Here is a 16,356-nt window from a genome sequence, read left to right on the forward strand (position 1 = left end):
TTCTGCCCCAGACAACGCCTTCAGGGTGAGAACGTAAACGTTTCAGCCAGGGTGCCACCAAAGCACTTTCACTCCCCGCGTGATTCGGTTCCCCTGAGAGGAACACAGCAGGTTTAGAGTCCGGCTGCACACAGAATCCAAAACAACAGCATCAGCGCCTTCCCTCAGCACCTCTGAGTCACTGGCTGCGTACGGAGCGCACAGGACGTTAAAGCGATAGTCTGGGACTTTTCTCCAGTCACTCCAAACGTAGGCAAACAAAGACGTGTTTGTCTGCCTCTTCGGTTTTAGCACTGGAGCTATGAGGATGAAGTAGCTAACAAGTTATGGAAGCTTATACTCCACCAATTAGCTTGCATAATTACTGAATCCTTAGATGCCTCAAATATGTTAGCAAAGTTATTTTCCAGCTTCTTATTCAATTTTTCCACCTTCCATTCACAGAACATTAAAACAAATAATAATAATAATAATAATAATAATAACAATAATACTCCACTATAACAGTAATACTGTTTTAAACAGTAAGATTTGGCCATATTAACATTATTGTTCTAATAAGAACTGTATAGGTTATATAAGTACAATTTATTAAACCTACAGCAAGATCTACCAAACCCTACCAAGACCTAGCAGACCATACTTTTCTTTTAAACCAACCAAGAATCATAAACCATGGAAAGTTCTTCCAAACCATACCAAAACTATTAAACCATAGCAAGAAATACCAAATTATACCAAAACTACGAAACAATAGCAAGAAATACCAAATCATACCAAAACTACCAAACCATAAAGAGATCTACCAAACCGTACCAAGAACTACCGAACCATACAAAGAACTACAAAAAACATCAAAAACTACCAAACCATATCAAGATCTACCAAACCATAGCAACAACTACCAAACCATATCAAGATCTACCAACCCATAGCAAGATCAAACAAACCACATCAAGAACTACCAAACCATACCAAGATCTACCAAACCATGGCAAGAACTACCAGACCATAGCAAGAAATACCAACCCATACCAAGATCCACCAAACTGTACCAAGAACTACCAACCCATACCAAGATCCACCAAACCATACCAAGATCTACCAAACCATAGCAACAACTACCAACCCATAGCAAGAACTACCAACCCATAGCAAGATCCAGCAAACCATACCAAGAGTTACCAAACCATACCAAGAGTTACCAAACCATATCAAGATCCACCAAACTGTACCAAGATCTATCAAACCATAGCAAGAACTACCAACCCAAAAACAACAACCATATGACGAACTACCAAACCACTGCAACATCTACTTTTCCATAGCAAGAACTGTAGTTATAAGGCTTCTCTGGGGTGTTGCTGAATTACCTGCTGTGCTGAAACTGATTTTGGAGTTGAGTGCCACAGATATCGGTTATGAAATAGCAAATCATGTTTAGGCCAAGCCTGCTGGACCATGCTAACCGGTGGAGTAGAAGCTTCTGTTACTTGCTAGCTTCACTAGCCTTTTAGCTCCAGAGCTAAAAGTAAAGAGCCAAATGTCAGAGCTCAAAACGTGTCCCTGCTGACCGAACTATTTAGGGTGGGGAGGCTGAGTAAATCAGATATTTGTCTGCACTATTATTTTAATTTTAATGTTGGCCTTGTACTCTGTTCTCACTCTTCTGTCCTCAGCCTGATTTGAGCTGACAGTTGGCCGTGGCTCTTACTTCTGGACCTGTCAATCAAACAGCCGGCCGTAGACAGTAAAGTGCGCAGGAGGAACGCCCAGAGCAAGCCGGCCAGCGTCCAAGAGAACTGGACAAATTACAGGAGAACCCTCATTTATTACTGTCCTAGAGGTTTTTACAGCTGCTAACAAGCGTTTACCAATACTTAAGATACTTTTTCTAAACTCTAAACACACCTACCTCATACAAACAGCCAGAGTTAACATCCTGTTCAAAAGCACATATCCTTAACTCAGTACCAACAAGGTTTTCTCTCTATACACCAACTCTGCGAAAACACAGCAAACCGCGATCAGTATCCAATCATTCTTTCAAAACCCCTGCGCAGATTCTCTATTCAAGAGGACCATAAAGCCAATCACTGCACAGCCACTGTCAAAAAACTGACAGCTGATCATCACAGAAACAGTACAGCGTGTAGGGTTTTACTCTCTCCCAGCAAACAGACACTATCACATCCGCTGTTCAGATCATTTTTACTGTAATCCACTACTTTTGGACTTTTTACTCAAATGTGTGCATTTTTGGCAACATGCTGTCCACACAGTGCGTGATATTACTGTAACGTACTGTATGGAATGTAGATTAGACAATAAAGGAGTCTGTGACAGTCTTGCAGTAAAGGTTACATTTTATTAGGGACATTAAATTGCAGCCTAACTCAAAAAAGAATTACCGTAATTATAAACATAATTAGCCTTGGTCTCATATGTGTAAAAATACATATATACAAAAAACGGCGCACAAGATTGGAAATAAAACGGAACGCAAAACTGAGCAGTCCTGTTAATCCGAACCGTCTTCAGCGTTTGGCCACATGTTTTCATCCTCATCACATCTGACATTGTCCCTTGCTGTGCGACGCTTGGCATGCCTCATCCACCCCTGGCAGTCTTCAGCTGAAACGTCTCTGCAGCCGGCATCCATTGCATCCAGGAGGGACATTTGGTCATGTGGCTGATGATCGTTCTCCTTTACAGATTCTCCTTCTCTGATCACAAAGCTGACCTGTTTCACACCTGTTGACTCCTTTTCTGTCTCTGAGCTCATCACTAAGTCTAATGCTATCCCCTGTCAGCTTGACCCTGCCCCACCCCTCTACTCAAGGCCTGTTCATCCTGCCCCCACCCCTCTACTCAAGGCCTGTTCATCCTGCCCCCACCCCTCTACTCAAGGCCTGTTCATCCTGCCCCCACCCCTCTACTCAAGGCCTGTTCATCCTGCCCCCACCCCTCTACTCAAGGCCTGTTCATCCTGCCTCCACCCCTCTAATCAAGGCCTGTTCATCCTGCCCCCACCCCTCTACTCAAGGCCTGTTCATCCTGCCCCCACCCCTCTACTCAAGGCATGTTCATCCTGCCCCCACCCCTCTACTCGAGGCCTGTTCATCCTGCCCCCAGCCCTCTACTCAAGGCCTGTTCATCCTGCCCCCACCCCTCTACTCAAGGCATGTTCATCCTGCCCCCACCCCTCTACTCAAGGCCTGTTCATCCTGCCCCCAGCCCTCTACTCAAGGCCTGTTCAGCCTGCCCCCACCCCTCTACTCAAGGCCTGTTCATCCTGCCCCCACCCCTCTACTCAAGGCCTGTTCATCCTGCCCCCACCCCTCTACTCAAGGCCTGTTCAACCTGCCCCCACCCCTCTACTCAAGGCCTGTTCATCCTGCCCCCACCCCTCTACTCAAGACCTGTTCATCCTGCCCCCACCCCTCTACTCAAGGCCTGTTTATCCTGCCCCCACCCCTCTACTCAAGGCCTGTTCATCCTGCCCCCACCCCTCTACTCAAGGCCTGTTCATCCTGCCCCCACCCCTCTACTCAAGGCCTGTTCATCCTGCCCCCACCCCTCTACTCAAGGCCTGTTCATCCTGCCCCCAGCCGTCTACTCAAGGCCTGTTCATCCTGCCCCCACCCCTCTACTCAAGGCCTGTTCATCCTGCCCCCATACCCTCTACTCAAGACCTGTTCATCCTGCCCCCACCCCTCTACTCAAGGCCTGTTCATCCTGCCCCCACCCCTCTACTCAAGGCCTGTTCATCCTGCCCCCATACCCTCTACTCAAGACCTGTTCATCCTGCCCCCACCCCTCTACTCAAGGCCTGTTCATCCTGCCCCCAGCCCTCTACTCAAGGCCTGTTCAGCCTGCCCCCACCCCTCTACTCAAGGCCTGTTCAGCCTGCCCCCACCCCTCTACTCAAGGCCTGTTCATCCTGCCCCCACCCCTCTACTCAAGGCCTGTTCATCCTGCCCCCACCCCTCTACTCAAGGCCTGTTCATCCTGCCCCCATACCCTCTACTCAAGACCTGTTCATCCTGCCCCCACCCCTCTACTCAAGGCCTGTTCAGCCTGCCCCCACCCCTCTACTCAAGGCCTGTTCATCCTGCCCCCACCCCTCTACTCAAGGCCTGTTCATCCTGCCCCCACCCCTCTACTCAAGGCCTGTTCATCCTGCCCCCACCCCTCTACTCAAGGCCTGTTCATCCTGCCCCCACCCCTCTACTCAAGCCTGTTCATCCTGCCCCCACCCCTCTACTCAAGGCCTGTTCACCCTGCCCCCACCCCTCTACTCAAGGCCTGTTCATCCTGCCCCCACCCCTCTACTCAAGGCCTGTTCATCCTGCCCCCACCCCTCTACTCAAGGCCTGTTCATCCTGCCCCCACCCCTCTACTCAAGGCCTGTTCATCTGTAATCCACCCCCCGGTTGCTACAGTGATAAATTCATGTATCTCTTCTGGTTCTGTTCCTACTGCCCTTAAAACTGCTGCAGTTACTCTGATACTTAAGAAGCCTGAATTGGACCCGACTTCTCTTTCTAACTACAGACCCGTCTCACACCTTCCATTTTTAGCTAAAGTAATGGAAAGAGTTGTCGCTTCCCATCTCCAGACGTTTCTGAGTGATAATGCCGTCTACGAGCCATTCCAGTCTGGTTTCCGTCCTCACCACAGCACTGAGACGGCTCTTTTGTGAGTCGTTAATGATCTTATCCGGTCTGCTGATAGTGGTTCTCTCAGTATTCTCCTTCTCCTCGACTTAAGCACAGCATTTGGTTCTATAAATCATGATGTTCTCATTTCTCGTCTTTTCTCTATTGGCATCACTGACACAGCCCTACAGTGGTTCAGGTCATATCTTACAGACAGACATCAGTTTATTACACTAGGCCCACATAAGTCCTCCTCCTCTCCTGTTACATGTGGTGTCCCGCAGGGCTCAGTTCTTGGACCCCTACTTTTCTTAATCTATGCCACCCCTTGGCCAGATCATTCGTAGCCATGGCCTAAACTTCCATTGTTCTGCTGATGATATTCAGTTATATCTCAGTACACACCCCCTCAGATTCCCCTCCCAGTACAATAATTCACTGTATTTCTGATTTAAAGCTCTGAATGTACAATAACTTTCTCATGCTGAACACTGATAAAACTGAAGTCTTACTGGTTTATTATCAAAGTCATCCAGTTTTTCAGTTAGTATTGATGGCCTGCTCGTTAAGCCTGCACCTGTCGTTAGAAGTCTTGGTGTTTTACTCGACTCTCATTTCTCTTTCTTTCATTTACGTAACATTGCTTGTCTCCGACCGTTCAGGCCATCATCATGTCCCGCATTGACTACTGTAACTCCCTCTTTGTTGGTCTCCCTGTAAAGTCTATCCAGAAGCTCCTGGACAGTCAGAGCTCTGCAGCTGGAGTTCTCACCCACACTAAGCGTTCAGCTCATATCACCCCCGTTCTGTCTCAGCTACGCCGGCTGCCGGTCTCGTCCCGAATAAAGATTAAAATCTTACTTCTCACTTTCAAAGCTTTACATAACCTGCTCCCCCCTCCCTCAGAGAACTGCTGACCTCTTACACTCCCTCTCGCTCTCTCAGGTCTTCTAGCAGTAACTTACTTGCTGTCCAGCACCAGACTTTCCACCTTGGGAGGGAGGTCCTTCAGTGCCACGGCCCCCAAACTCTGGAATTCTCTTCATCAATCCCTCAGGGAGGCTCTTCTCTTTCCTCTTTTAAATCTGACTTAAAGACTTTCTGTTTAATGCACATTTGTCTTCCTCCTCCTCTGTAGTTTTTTTTTTTTGCTATGTGAAGCGACCTTGGGTTTGTGAAAGGCGCTGTATAAATGTAATTTATTATTATTATTATAATAAAGTGTAATGAGTTGATTTGTTTACAGCGTTCACACCATCAGGCCAACAGTCCTACAGACACAGGCAAAGCCTACAGCCCTCAATTAGAGCATTATTTATAGTGATGATGTACCTCGTTAACGACTAGGCTTTACAAAGGCTTATCTGCGCTGAGGGAACGGCTTCTAATGTTCAGGTCTAAAGGCTACTGCACACTGTCTAAAGGCTACTGCTCACTGTCTAAAGACTACTGCACACTGTCTAAAGACTACTGCACACTGTCTAAAGGCTACTGCACACTGTCTAAAGACTACTACACACTGTCTAAAGGCTACTGCTCACTGTCTAAAGACTACTGCACACTGTCTAAAGGCTACTGCACACTGTCTAAAGACTACTGCACACTGTCTAAAGGCTACTGCACACTGTCTAAAGACTACTGCACACTGTCTAAAGGCTACTGCACACTGTCTAAAGACTACTGCACACTGTCTAAAGGCTACTGCACACTGTCTAAAGGCTACTGCACACTGTCTAAAGACTACTGCACACTGTCTAAAGGCTACTGCACACTGTCTAAAGACTACTGCACACTGTCTAAAGGCTACTACACACTGTCTAAAGACTACTGCACACTGTCTAAAGACTACTGCACACTGTCTAAAGGCTACTGCACATTGTCTAAAGACTACTGCACACTGTCTAAAGGCTACTGCACACTGTCTAAAGACTACTGCACACTGTCTAAAGACTACTGCACACTGTCTGAAGACTACTGCACACTGTCTAAAGGCTACTGCACATTGTCTAAAGACTACTGCACATTGTCTAAAGACTACTGCACACTGTCTAAAGACTACTGCACACTGTCTAAAGACTACTGCACACTGTCTAAAGGCTACTGCACATTGTCTAAAGACTACTGCACATTGTCTAAAGACTACTGCACACTGTCTAAAGGCTACTGCACACTGTCTAAAGACGACTGCACACTGTCTAAAGGCTACTGCACACTGTCTAAAGGCTACTGCACACTGTCTAAAGGCTACTGCACACTGTCTAAAGACTACTACACACTGTCTAAAGGTTCCTGCACACTGTCTAAAGGCTACTGCACACTGTGTAAAGGCTACTGCACACTGTCTAAAGGTTCCTGCACACTGTCTAAAGACTACTGCACACTGTCTAAAGGCTACTGCACACTGTCTAAAGACTACTGCACACTGTCTAAAGACGACTGCACACTGTCTAAAGGCTACTGCACACTGTCTAAAGACTACTGCACACTGTCTAAAGACTACTGCACACTGTCTAAAGACGACTGCACACTGTCTAAAGGCTACTGCACACTGTCTAAAGACTACTGCACACTGTGTAAAGGCTACTGCACACTGTCTAAAGGTTCCTGCACACTGTCTAAAGACTACTGCACACTGTCTAAAGGCTACTGCACACTGTCTAAAGACTACTGCACACTGTCTAAAGGCTACTGCACACTGTCTAAAGGCTACTGCACACTGTCTAAAGACTACTGCACACTGTCTAAAGGCTACTGCACACTGTCTAAAGGCTACTGCACACTGTCTAAAGACTACTGCTCACTGTCTAAAGACTACTGCACACTGTCTAAAGACTACTGCACACTGTCTAAAGACTACTGCACACTGTCTAAAGACTACTGCATACTGTCTAAAGACTACTGCACACTGTCTAAAGACTACTGCACACTGTCTAAAGACTACTGCACACTGTCTATAGGCTACTGCACACTGTCTAAAGGCTACTGCACAGTGTCTAAAGACTACTGCACACTGTCTAAAGGCTACTGCACACTGTCTAAAGACTACTGCATACTGTCTAAAGACTACTGCACACTGTCTAAAGACTACTGCATACTGTCTAAAGACTACTGCACACTGTCTAAAGACTACTGCACACTGTCTAAAGACTACTGCATACTGTCTAAAGACTACTGCACACTGTCTATAGGCTACTGCACACTGTCTAAAGACTACTGCACACTGTCTAAAGGCTACTGCACACTGTCTAAAGGCTACTGCACACTGTCTAAAGACTACTGCATACTGTCTAAAGGCTACTGCACACTGTCTAAAGGCTACTGCACACTGTCTAAAGACTACTGCATACTGTCTAAAGACTACTGCACACTGTCTAAAGGCTACTGCTCACTGTCTAAAGACTACTGCACACTGTCTAAAGGCTACTGCACACTGTCTAAAGACTACTGCACACTGTCTAAAGGCTACTGCACACTGTCTAAAGACTACTGCATACTGTCTAAAGACTACTGCACACTGTCTAAAGACTACTGCACACTGTCTAAAGACTACTGCATACTGTCTAAAGACTACTGCACACTGTCTATAGGCTACTGCACACTGTCTAAAGGCTACTGCACACTGTCTAAAGACTACTGCACACTGTCTAAAGGCTACTGCACACTGTCTAAAGACTACTGCATACTGTCTAAAGACTACTGCACACTGTCTAAAGACTACTGCATACTGTCTAAAGACTACTGCACACTGTCTAAAGACTACTGCATACTGTCTAAAGACTACTGCACACTGTCTATAGGCTACTGCACACTGTCTAAAGACTACTGCACACTGTCTAAAGGCTACTGCACACTGTCTAAAGGCTACTGCACACTGTCTAAAGACTACTGCACACTGTCTAAAGGCTACTGCACACTGTCTAAAGACTACTGCACACTGTCTAAAGGCTACTGCACACTGTCTAAAGACTATTGCCTGTGTGTAGTTTTGTCTCTACGCTCCTCTGAATTAATGCTAGAAATCGCTGAATCCGAGTTGTTAAAGAGCAGTAAAGCTTATTGATGCTCCGTAGTTTTTCTCTCTGTTTAAATAATGATCTTCAGGTTCTGCTGCCGTTTGTTCTCATTCTGCCACCAAAAGTGCTTCTGCTCTTCTGATAATGGGGGTTGCTGTTAAATGGAGCAGGCAATAGTAACATAACAATAACAACATAACAACATAACAAAACATAACAAAGAAAATAACAGCAACATTTTACCAATCAGTAAATGCGCTATCCACAGCCTCTGTGGAGTCCAGGCCAGTATCTGTGTGGGATGGTTCACTCCTCATAGGAGCTCATCATTTTAAGATTAAGTGACCCTTATTAGTCCCACCCGTGCAGTGAAACACCACATACACACTAGTGAACACACACACTAGGGGCAGTGAGCACACTTGCCCGGAGCGGTGGGCAGCCCTATCCACAGCACCCGGGGAGCAGTTGGGGGTTAGGTGTCTTGCTCAAGGACACCTCAGTCATGGACTGTCGGCTCTGGGGATCAAACCGGCGACCTTCCGGTTCCCTACCCTCCAGCCCACGACTGCCCCCACAGGACAAAACAGGACAGTGATGATCTAGACTCTCAGTCAGGGTTTAGTTACAGCTCTGATGAATGCAGAATGGACAGCAATGGACCGACATTGATTACTGATTAAATATTGTGTTTATAATGTTGATTAGTTGGACATGTTGGAAAATATGGACACATCTCTCAATAAATAACAACCATCAACTGTTCAGCCAAGCCAGAGTATAAATATCATTTTTAAAAAGTATATTTTAACATGTGCTGAAAGGGACCCTGGGGGAGCCAGACTGATGATGCAACTGATTTAATTAACAATAGTATTATCTATAATCTGCTCAGGTCTGTCAGTAGAGGAGTAAATACTAATTGACTGATAAATATGGTTTGTTTATAGCTCAGTCTGTTCTGTACAGGTCAACTTATTCCGAGAGCGACAGATGGAGCAGACTGATTTAAAGGAGGGAGGATTGTAGTGAGAGGACTGGGGCATCAGGTGTGACTGTGTGGCCACTGCAAAGAGTTAACATGGATCACAGATCAGGTACGAGGACCCCTTTGCAGAATTTTGCTTAAGGCCCCAGGGAGGTCAGAACCGCCTCTGGATATAAACCATAATAATTACCAATGAAATGAAATGATAACGTGTTGATAATTTGGTTTGAGGAAAGAGCTATAGTGTGACAACCCACCTAAACATGAAAATCAGTTTGGGTTTTAGAGTCTTTGGGAAAGCAGTGTAGTTAAAAGACACCAGTTTGAGGATGTAAAACAGTCCAAAACAACAAGAAGAATAAACATTTCCTCTATTATTAATGAAAAAAGTGGAACATTTGACAGGTAAACATTACAGGCAACCACTCCATCTCACAGCAAGACACATCAGTGAAATAACAGTGGCTGGCAGACCCAAGCCTCTTTCAGCCACTCATAAAAGTGTCACATGCTGTGGTTTATATATTACACGTCTCAAATAACAATAAATAATAATAAAATACTTCCATCTGGGACAGCAGTAGGGATAGTTTATTGGATGGGGTTTGAGCCTTGTTGTGAATGTTAATGGAAATCCAGTGTTGGCAATTTTTTAGATGTACAGCACATACATATTAACTTGTAGCACTGCTGTATTATAACTAGACACAGTTCTAGATGAGAATCACTTTTACTAATACTTACCACTCTCAAGGCCAAAGAATAGAAGATATTCATGGATGGCCCGTCTCTTTAAATATATACTGTATTTCCAAACCTTAAGCTTGTTACAGTCTTCATTAAGTATTTCTGTATATTACTTTTATACACTGAAGCTTTACACACTCTATATTGTCTCTGTAAACATTATATGGTAAAAGTTTGTGGACGCCCTCCTAATTACTGAGTTTGGGTGTTTTAGCCACACCCATTGCTAACAGGTGTATAAAACCAAGCACATAGCCCTGCAGTTTCAATACACAAACACTGGCAGTAGAATGTGTTGTAATGAAGAGCTCAGTGACTTTAAATCTAACACTGACAGGTCAATTTGGGAAATTTATGTCCTGCTAGAGCTGTCCTGGACAACAGTCAGTGCTATTACTGAACTGGAAGCATCAACAGCTCAACCACAAAGTGGTAGACCACGCACACTCACAGAGTCTATCCTCTATTAAAAAACTCACTACAGAGCTCCAAATTGTCTCTGGAAGCAACAGCAGCACACAAACTCTGCATAAGGAGCTTCATGAAATGGGTTTCCATGCCCCTGCAGTTGCACACAAGCCTAAGATCACCATGCGCAATGCCAAGTGTCAGGGCTGGGCTGTTTTTCAGGGTTTGGGCTCTCAGGTCCAGTGAAGGGTGATGTTGATGCTGCAGCACAAAGCCTTTTTACACATGCGTCTGCAGTTTGGGGACTGAGACCCTGAGCACAAAGCAGCTACATAAAGACATGGAGTGTCCAGTTTGGCCTGCATAGAGCCCTGACCTAAACCCCGCTGAACACCTTCCTCTCGCTTAACATCAGTGTCTGACTTCATAAATGCTTTTTAGACTGAATGGACACAAATTCCCACAAACACTGTCCAAAATCTTGTAGAAAGAAGAGTGAAGGCTGTTGTAGTCGCAAAGAGGGACAAACTCTACATTAATGCCCATGGTTTTGGAATGGGGTGTCCAAAATGCTCATATAGGTGTGATGGTCAGGTGTCCACATACTTTTGGCCATATAGTGTCACGTTAAGCACAAGTTTTTCTCCCAAACATGTCAGAATGACCCTGTGACTCAAATAAGGCATTTTCATCCCCAAGGACACTGCTGAGAGAAACTGTGTAAACAAGCTGGTCCATTCAAGATTATCTTCGGATGTAAATATACAGCCACTGATGAAAATATAAACATCACTGAAAGGCAGCAGATGATAAAGCACTGTGAAATTAGGTCTCCACCACTTTGAACTGACGCCTCTCAGATGAACAGGGAAATGTTTTCCAGATTAAACCAGTTACCTTGGATTATCAGTACTAGACAATGTTGGACAAACTGTCCAGAAAACAACACCGTGGACCCCAAACTGCTTTGAGTGGTGGTCCTCAACCAACCGAGTTTCTGGAAAACTTTAGTCCAACTCAGTTTAGTGATTTTCCTGCTCAAACACATCTGATTCAACTTAGCAGTTGGTTTATGGTCCTCCTAAATTGGTAGAGTTGGAAAATTCTCATGTCCCTAAATCCTAGCATTTGGGTTGTGACTGGAAATCTGGAAATCTGTCACGGGAACAAAACTCACTACTGTTCAGAAGTTTGGAATTAATATTATCAAGAATACTAAACTAATTTGGTGGCACAAAGATGTGCAAAATGATCGTTAACTGCTTGTCATGTATATCTTCACAGGTTTCGGATAATCAGGAGAACTCCAGGAGGATATAATTAAAAATGAAGAAGAGTCAGATGTGCCCAGAAAGAAGAACAGCTGTAGAAGATTCTACCACGACAGAGGAATGTGTAGAGAATTAAGTTATAATAAATGAATATCCACAACTCATCACTGTTTCTGAGTATTCGGAATATTTGTACATCTGTCATGTGCCTGAACTTTCACTTGGGTTATTCTTTGCCTGTTTGGGTTTCATTGACTGTCGTGTTTTTGTGTTGTGTGACTCTCTTTGACCTGGACTGTGTTTCATGACGTCACTCTTAAAAAAGATGGTTCTTCAAGGGTTCTTCAGTAAAGAAAACGATTCTATATGGAACCATGAACATTCAAAGACTAAAGAGTTCTTGTTCTCGTGAAAGATTCATGGAAATGGAGATTGATAGAAAATGTGCTGTACACGGTTCTGTATAGAACCTTGTTGTAAATGGTTCTATATATACAGTATATCACCAAAAAGGGTCATTCTATTATGACAAGTTTGCCATTATAACAATAGAAGAACCCTTTTAAAAAAGGTTGCATTTGGAACCCTCCACAGCACATTCTCCATCAATCTGAAGAACTCTTACATATTGCAGAGAGCCTTTTAACCATGCAAAGGGTTCTTTGAGTGTCCCTGTACAGAACCATTTTCTTTCCTACAGAACCCTTGAAGAACTGTCTTTAAGACTGCACTGTTTAGTTTTGTGGACCATGTGGATAAACACAAGCTTCATTAACAAACTCGAGCATCGCTTCTGCCTGTTTCAGGTGTGACTGAACAAGAAAATCGCCAAACTGGCAACTCTGGAAAAAAGTGTCTCTCAAGAATCATCATCTGTTTTGATGACGTGGAACAGTGTGACGTTGAACAGCACCTGGTGGCCGTTGTTCCAGCCGTACAGCGCGCGTTCCCTCGCGTTGTAGTCCAGCATGGACATGTGAAAGTACTGGTTGTGGATGGGGATGTCCGTGTACTCGTAGCTGGACGTTTTGGTGGAGTAGGAATAGTAGACCTTTGCGCCTGTGAGATGGGAGTTGGTGATATAAAGTGTGCCGCAGATCATGAAGGACTCTCCGGCGTTTCTTTTAGAGTATTCCGTGTTCCACGTGTTTAGAACCTGTAGGGTTATAGGGTCCAGCTGACTGATCACAATGTTCCCAGCATTCTGATTGGTTGCGTAAACCGCCCAAAGCCCCAGCTCGTCCGCCATCAGATCAATGTCGGAGAATCCGCCCCAGGTGTACGGATAAACGTTGTGGAAGCCAGCAGCCTCCAGAGCACGCTGGGTCATCACACGTCCACTCTCAAAACTGTACCTAACAATGATGTTGCTCTGGAATTTGTTGTAGTACAGGGAGCCGTTGTACACTACGTGGTTTGTGCCCGCCCAGTGAAACGGCAAATTATAGGTTCTGGACTCGACCCCGGCGACGAAGTCACTCACTGACTTGTACTCACGGACTATCTTGTTGTTGGTGTAGCTGTCCATGTACCAAACCTGCAACACACCATTCGGTAAATGGTTACTTCAGCCAGAAAGCGAGATTTAAAGCTTTATGTTGATGCAGTTTTAGCTGCGATACAGATCTCACTACCTTATGGTTCTGAGGAGGCGCCTGCGGGTCAGTCATCCACGCTCCGAACCTGGTTCCTGACGTCTTTATGGTGTCAGGGCCACTGATTTTCATTAGCTTGCCACAAGCTGGCATGGCAGAGATTTTTAATATTAGATCATTCTTAAAAAACAGACAATCAGCAATCAGAGAAATGATAACTCACACTGACACATCACAAACCCTACAGGTTAGCATGGAAAAATGATACATTCCAAATGTATTTATCAAATGTGTGAAAAATGACTATCAGTATGAGTGATTATCTGTGTTGAGTGTAATGAAGGTTCCAGATGTAGCTAAACGTACTGACAGTGATCTGCGCTGTGCTTTACATTAACCACGTACGTCTGCAATCAGACTCTCACACACAATGTACTTCACATAAACAAGATATCAGATCAGCCCTGCATTTCACAGAGTATCAATACCTACAGCCCTCACTTCTGTCCTGCTAAAGGACCATTAGATCAGATTTAACATGAAGAGGCTGGAACACAAACTCATTTCTAAAGGAATCAGACCGTGAAGAGCATCAGACGGGATTCTGGAGATGTTCCTCCACTTTCAGACGGAGCTGATAAACTCATTTCTAAAGGAATCAGACAGTGAAGAGCATCAGACAGGATTCTGGAGATGTTCCTCCACTTTCAGATGGAGCTGATAAACTCATTTCTAAAGGAATCAGACAGTGAAGAGCATCAGACAGGATTCTGGAGATGTTCCTCCACTTTCAGATGGGCTGATAAACTCATTTCTAAAGGAATCAGACAGTGAAGAGCATCAGACAGGATTCTGGAGATGTTCCTCCACATTCAGATGGAGCTGATAAACTCATTTCTAAAGGAATCAGACAGTGAAGAGCATCAGACAGGATTCTGGAGATGTTCCTCCACTTTCAGATGGAGCTGATAAACTCATTTCTAAAGGATTCAGACAGTGAAGAGCATCAGACAGGATTCTGGAGATGTTCCTCAGATGGAGCTGATTAACATGTTTACATACATTTATGTGTATCTGAGTGTAATATTTCCCCATACATTTTCCCCGTTCATATGGCAAAATATTTAGAAATATATATCTAGTGTTTGGAATGTATTTCAGCCTCAACTGCTGTGTGCTTGAAATGTATTTATATATATATACACACACAGCCTATCCCAGTGGTCATCGGGCAGAAGGCAGGATACACTTTGGACAGGTCACCAGTCCATCGCAGGGCAGACAGACAGACACAGACAGTCATTCACACCCAGGGGCAGTTTAGCACGTCCAATTGGCCTGACTGCATGTCTTTAGACTGTGGGAGGAAACCGGAGAACCCGGAGGAACCCCACACAGACACGGGGAGAACATGCAGACTCCACACAGAGAGGATCCCGGTCACCTGGCCAGGGAACCGAACCCAGGCCCTCCTAACCACCACTAACCACCGTGCCACCGTGTTGCCTAATATATTTCATTCATTCATTCATTCATTCATTCATTTATTTATTTATTTATTTATTTATTCATTCATTCATTTCCATATGGGTGTTTAGATAGATTTGGCCTTTTGTTACACAGTCATTGACACTCAACCAGAATTATGTCAGTTATTTGTGCTAATTCCAATTTTGTTGTTTTACATCTGTGGTACAGCAACATGCTATTCAATTAAGAAGCAACAGAAATACTTAATTGTAGATTTTACTAAATTAGTTTTGAGCTCTGAAGCGTCTACATGTCGTTAGATCAGATCAATGCAAATCAAGTACTAGAGCACCATTATATCCCTGTGTCCAGACTCCTACATTAGGGCTCTGCACTGGTACTGGAGAACTTGGTTAACTGTTCAAGGTGGCAGTATTCATAATCTTGGGGTATTCATTACGTAAGTATATATATTATATTATTCTGTATTATATCACAGCTATCGCAATAAAACCTTGCATCTCCATTTTAGTTGTTTTTCAGTGTTTGACACAATTTGAAAATATCTGTTGTCCTTTATATTGCGTGCAAATTTCATGATGAGTGGACCAACACAAATGGCCCGAATTTACATGGAAATAAACCTCGTTCCATTGACTTACATTAAAAGTGAAGTGTGTTTGTTCCCATTTTGGAGATACGAGGTTTTGTTCCGACAGCAACAATATAGATCATATTATATAATTATGTATATTACATATATTATATTATAACTACTACGAAACACAGAGTGCCTGGCGTGTTATGACGGATGTGACTGAGAATGCAGTTTTTTGCTAAGTTCAATTTATTTAACACCTTTCTCAACACGGACAAATCATGTTTTCAAACGCAGTCCTCTGGGCGCTGATAAACGTTGGTGTTATGGTATTTTTGGCCAAAGATTTTTTGTTTCCTGCAGTTTCCAGGACGTGTGCTCGTTAACTCTCACAGATACTCAAATATCAACATTGTCAAAATGCACATCCCTTCTTAACACATTCAAAATAAAACAAGCTTTTTTTTTTTTACAAGTAAACTCCAAAAAAGCTCCTGAGAGCCATAAACCCTTAAAACCGTTACAGTTTAGATGCCGGTTTAATTTGAAATTAGTCTGAAAAGTCAGCCGGCTTATCCAGCCAGTCTGTGGATGGTGAAAGCTTT

At 44.1% G+C, this 16,356-nt stretch overlaps 1 protein-coding gene across 1 annotated transcript in view; it reads right to left on the reverse strand.

Annotated features, from left to right (window-relative positions):
• Positions 1 to 10,023: 10,023 nt before the first annotated feature.
• olfm3b (olfactomedin 3b) overlaps positions 10,024 to 16,356 on the reverse strand; it is a 34,632-nt gene continuing 28,299 nt past the window's right edge. Inside the window, exons 5-6 of the mRNA XM_037547687.1 lie at positions 13,723 to 13,829; positions 10,024 to 13,625 (exon numbers count right to left, since the gene is read on the reverse strand). Of these exons, the coding sequence (XP_037403584.1) occupies positions 12,948 to 13,625; positions 13,723 to 13,829 (785 nt within the window). The 3' untranslated portion in view covers positions 10,024 to 12,947. The remainder of the gene's footprint in view (positions 13,626 to 13,722; positions 13,830 to 16,356) is intronic.

The sequence above is a fragment of the Pygocentrus nattereri genome, chromosome 19 (assembly GCF_015220715.1).
Source record: "Pygocentrus nattereri isolate fPygNat1 chromosome 19, fPygNat1.pri, whole genome shotgun sequence".
NCBI classification, from domain to species: domain Eukaryota; kingdom Metazoa; phylum Chordata; class Actinopteri; order Characiformes; family Serrasalmidae; genus Pygocentrus; species Pygocentrus nattereri.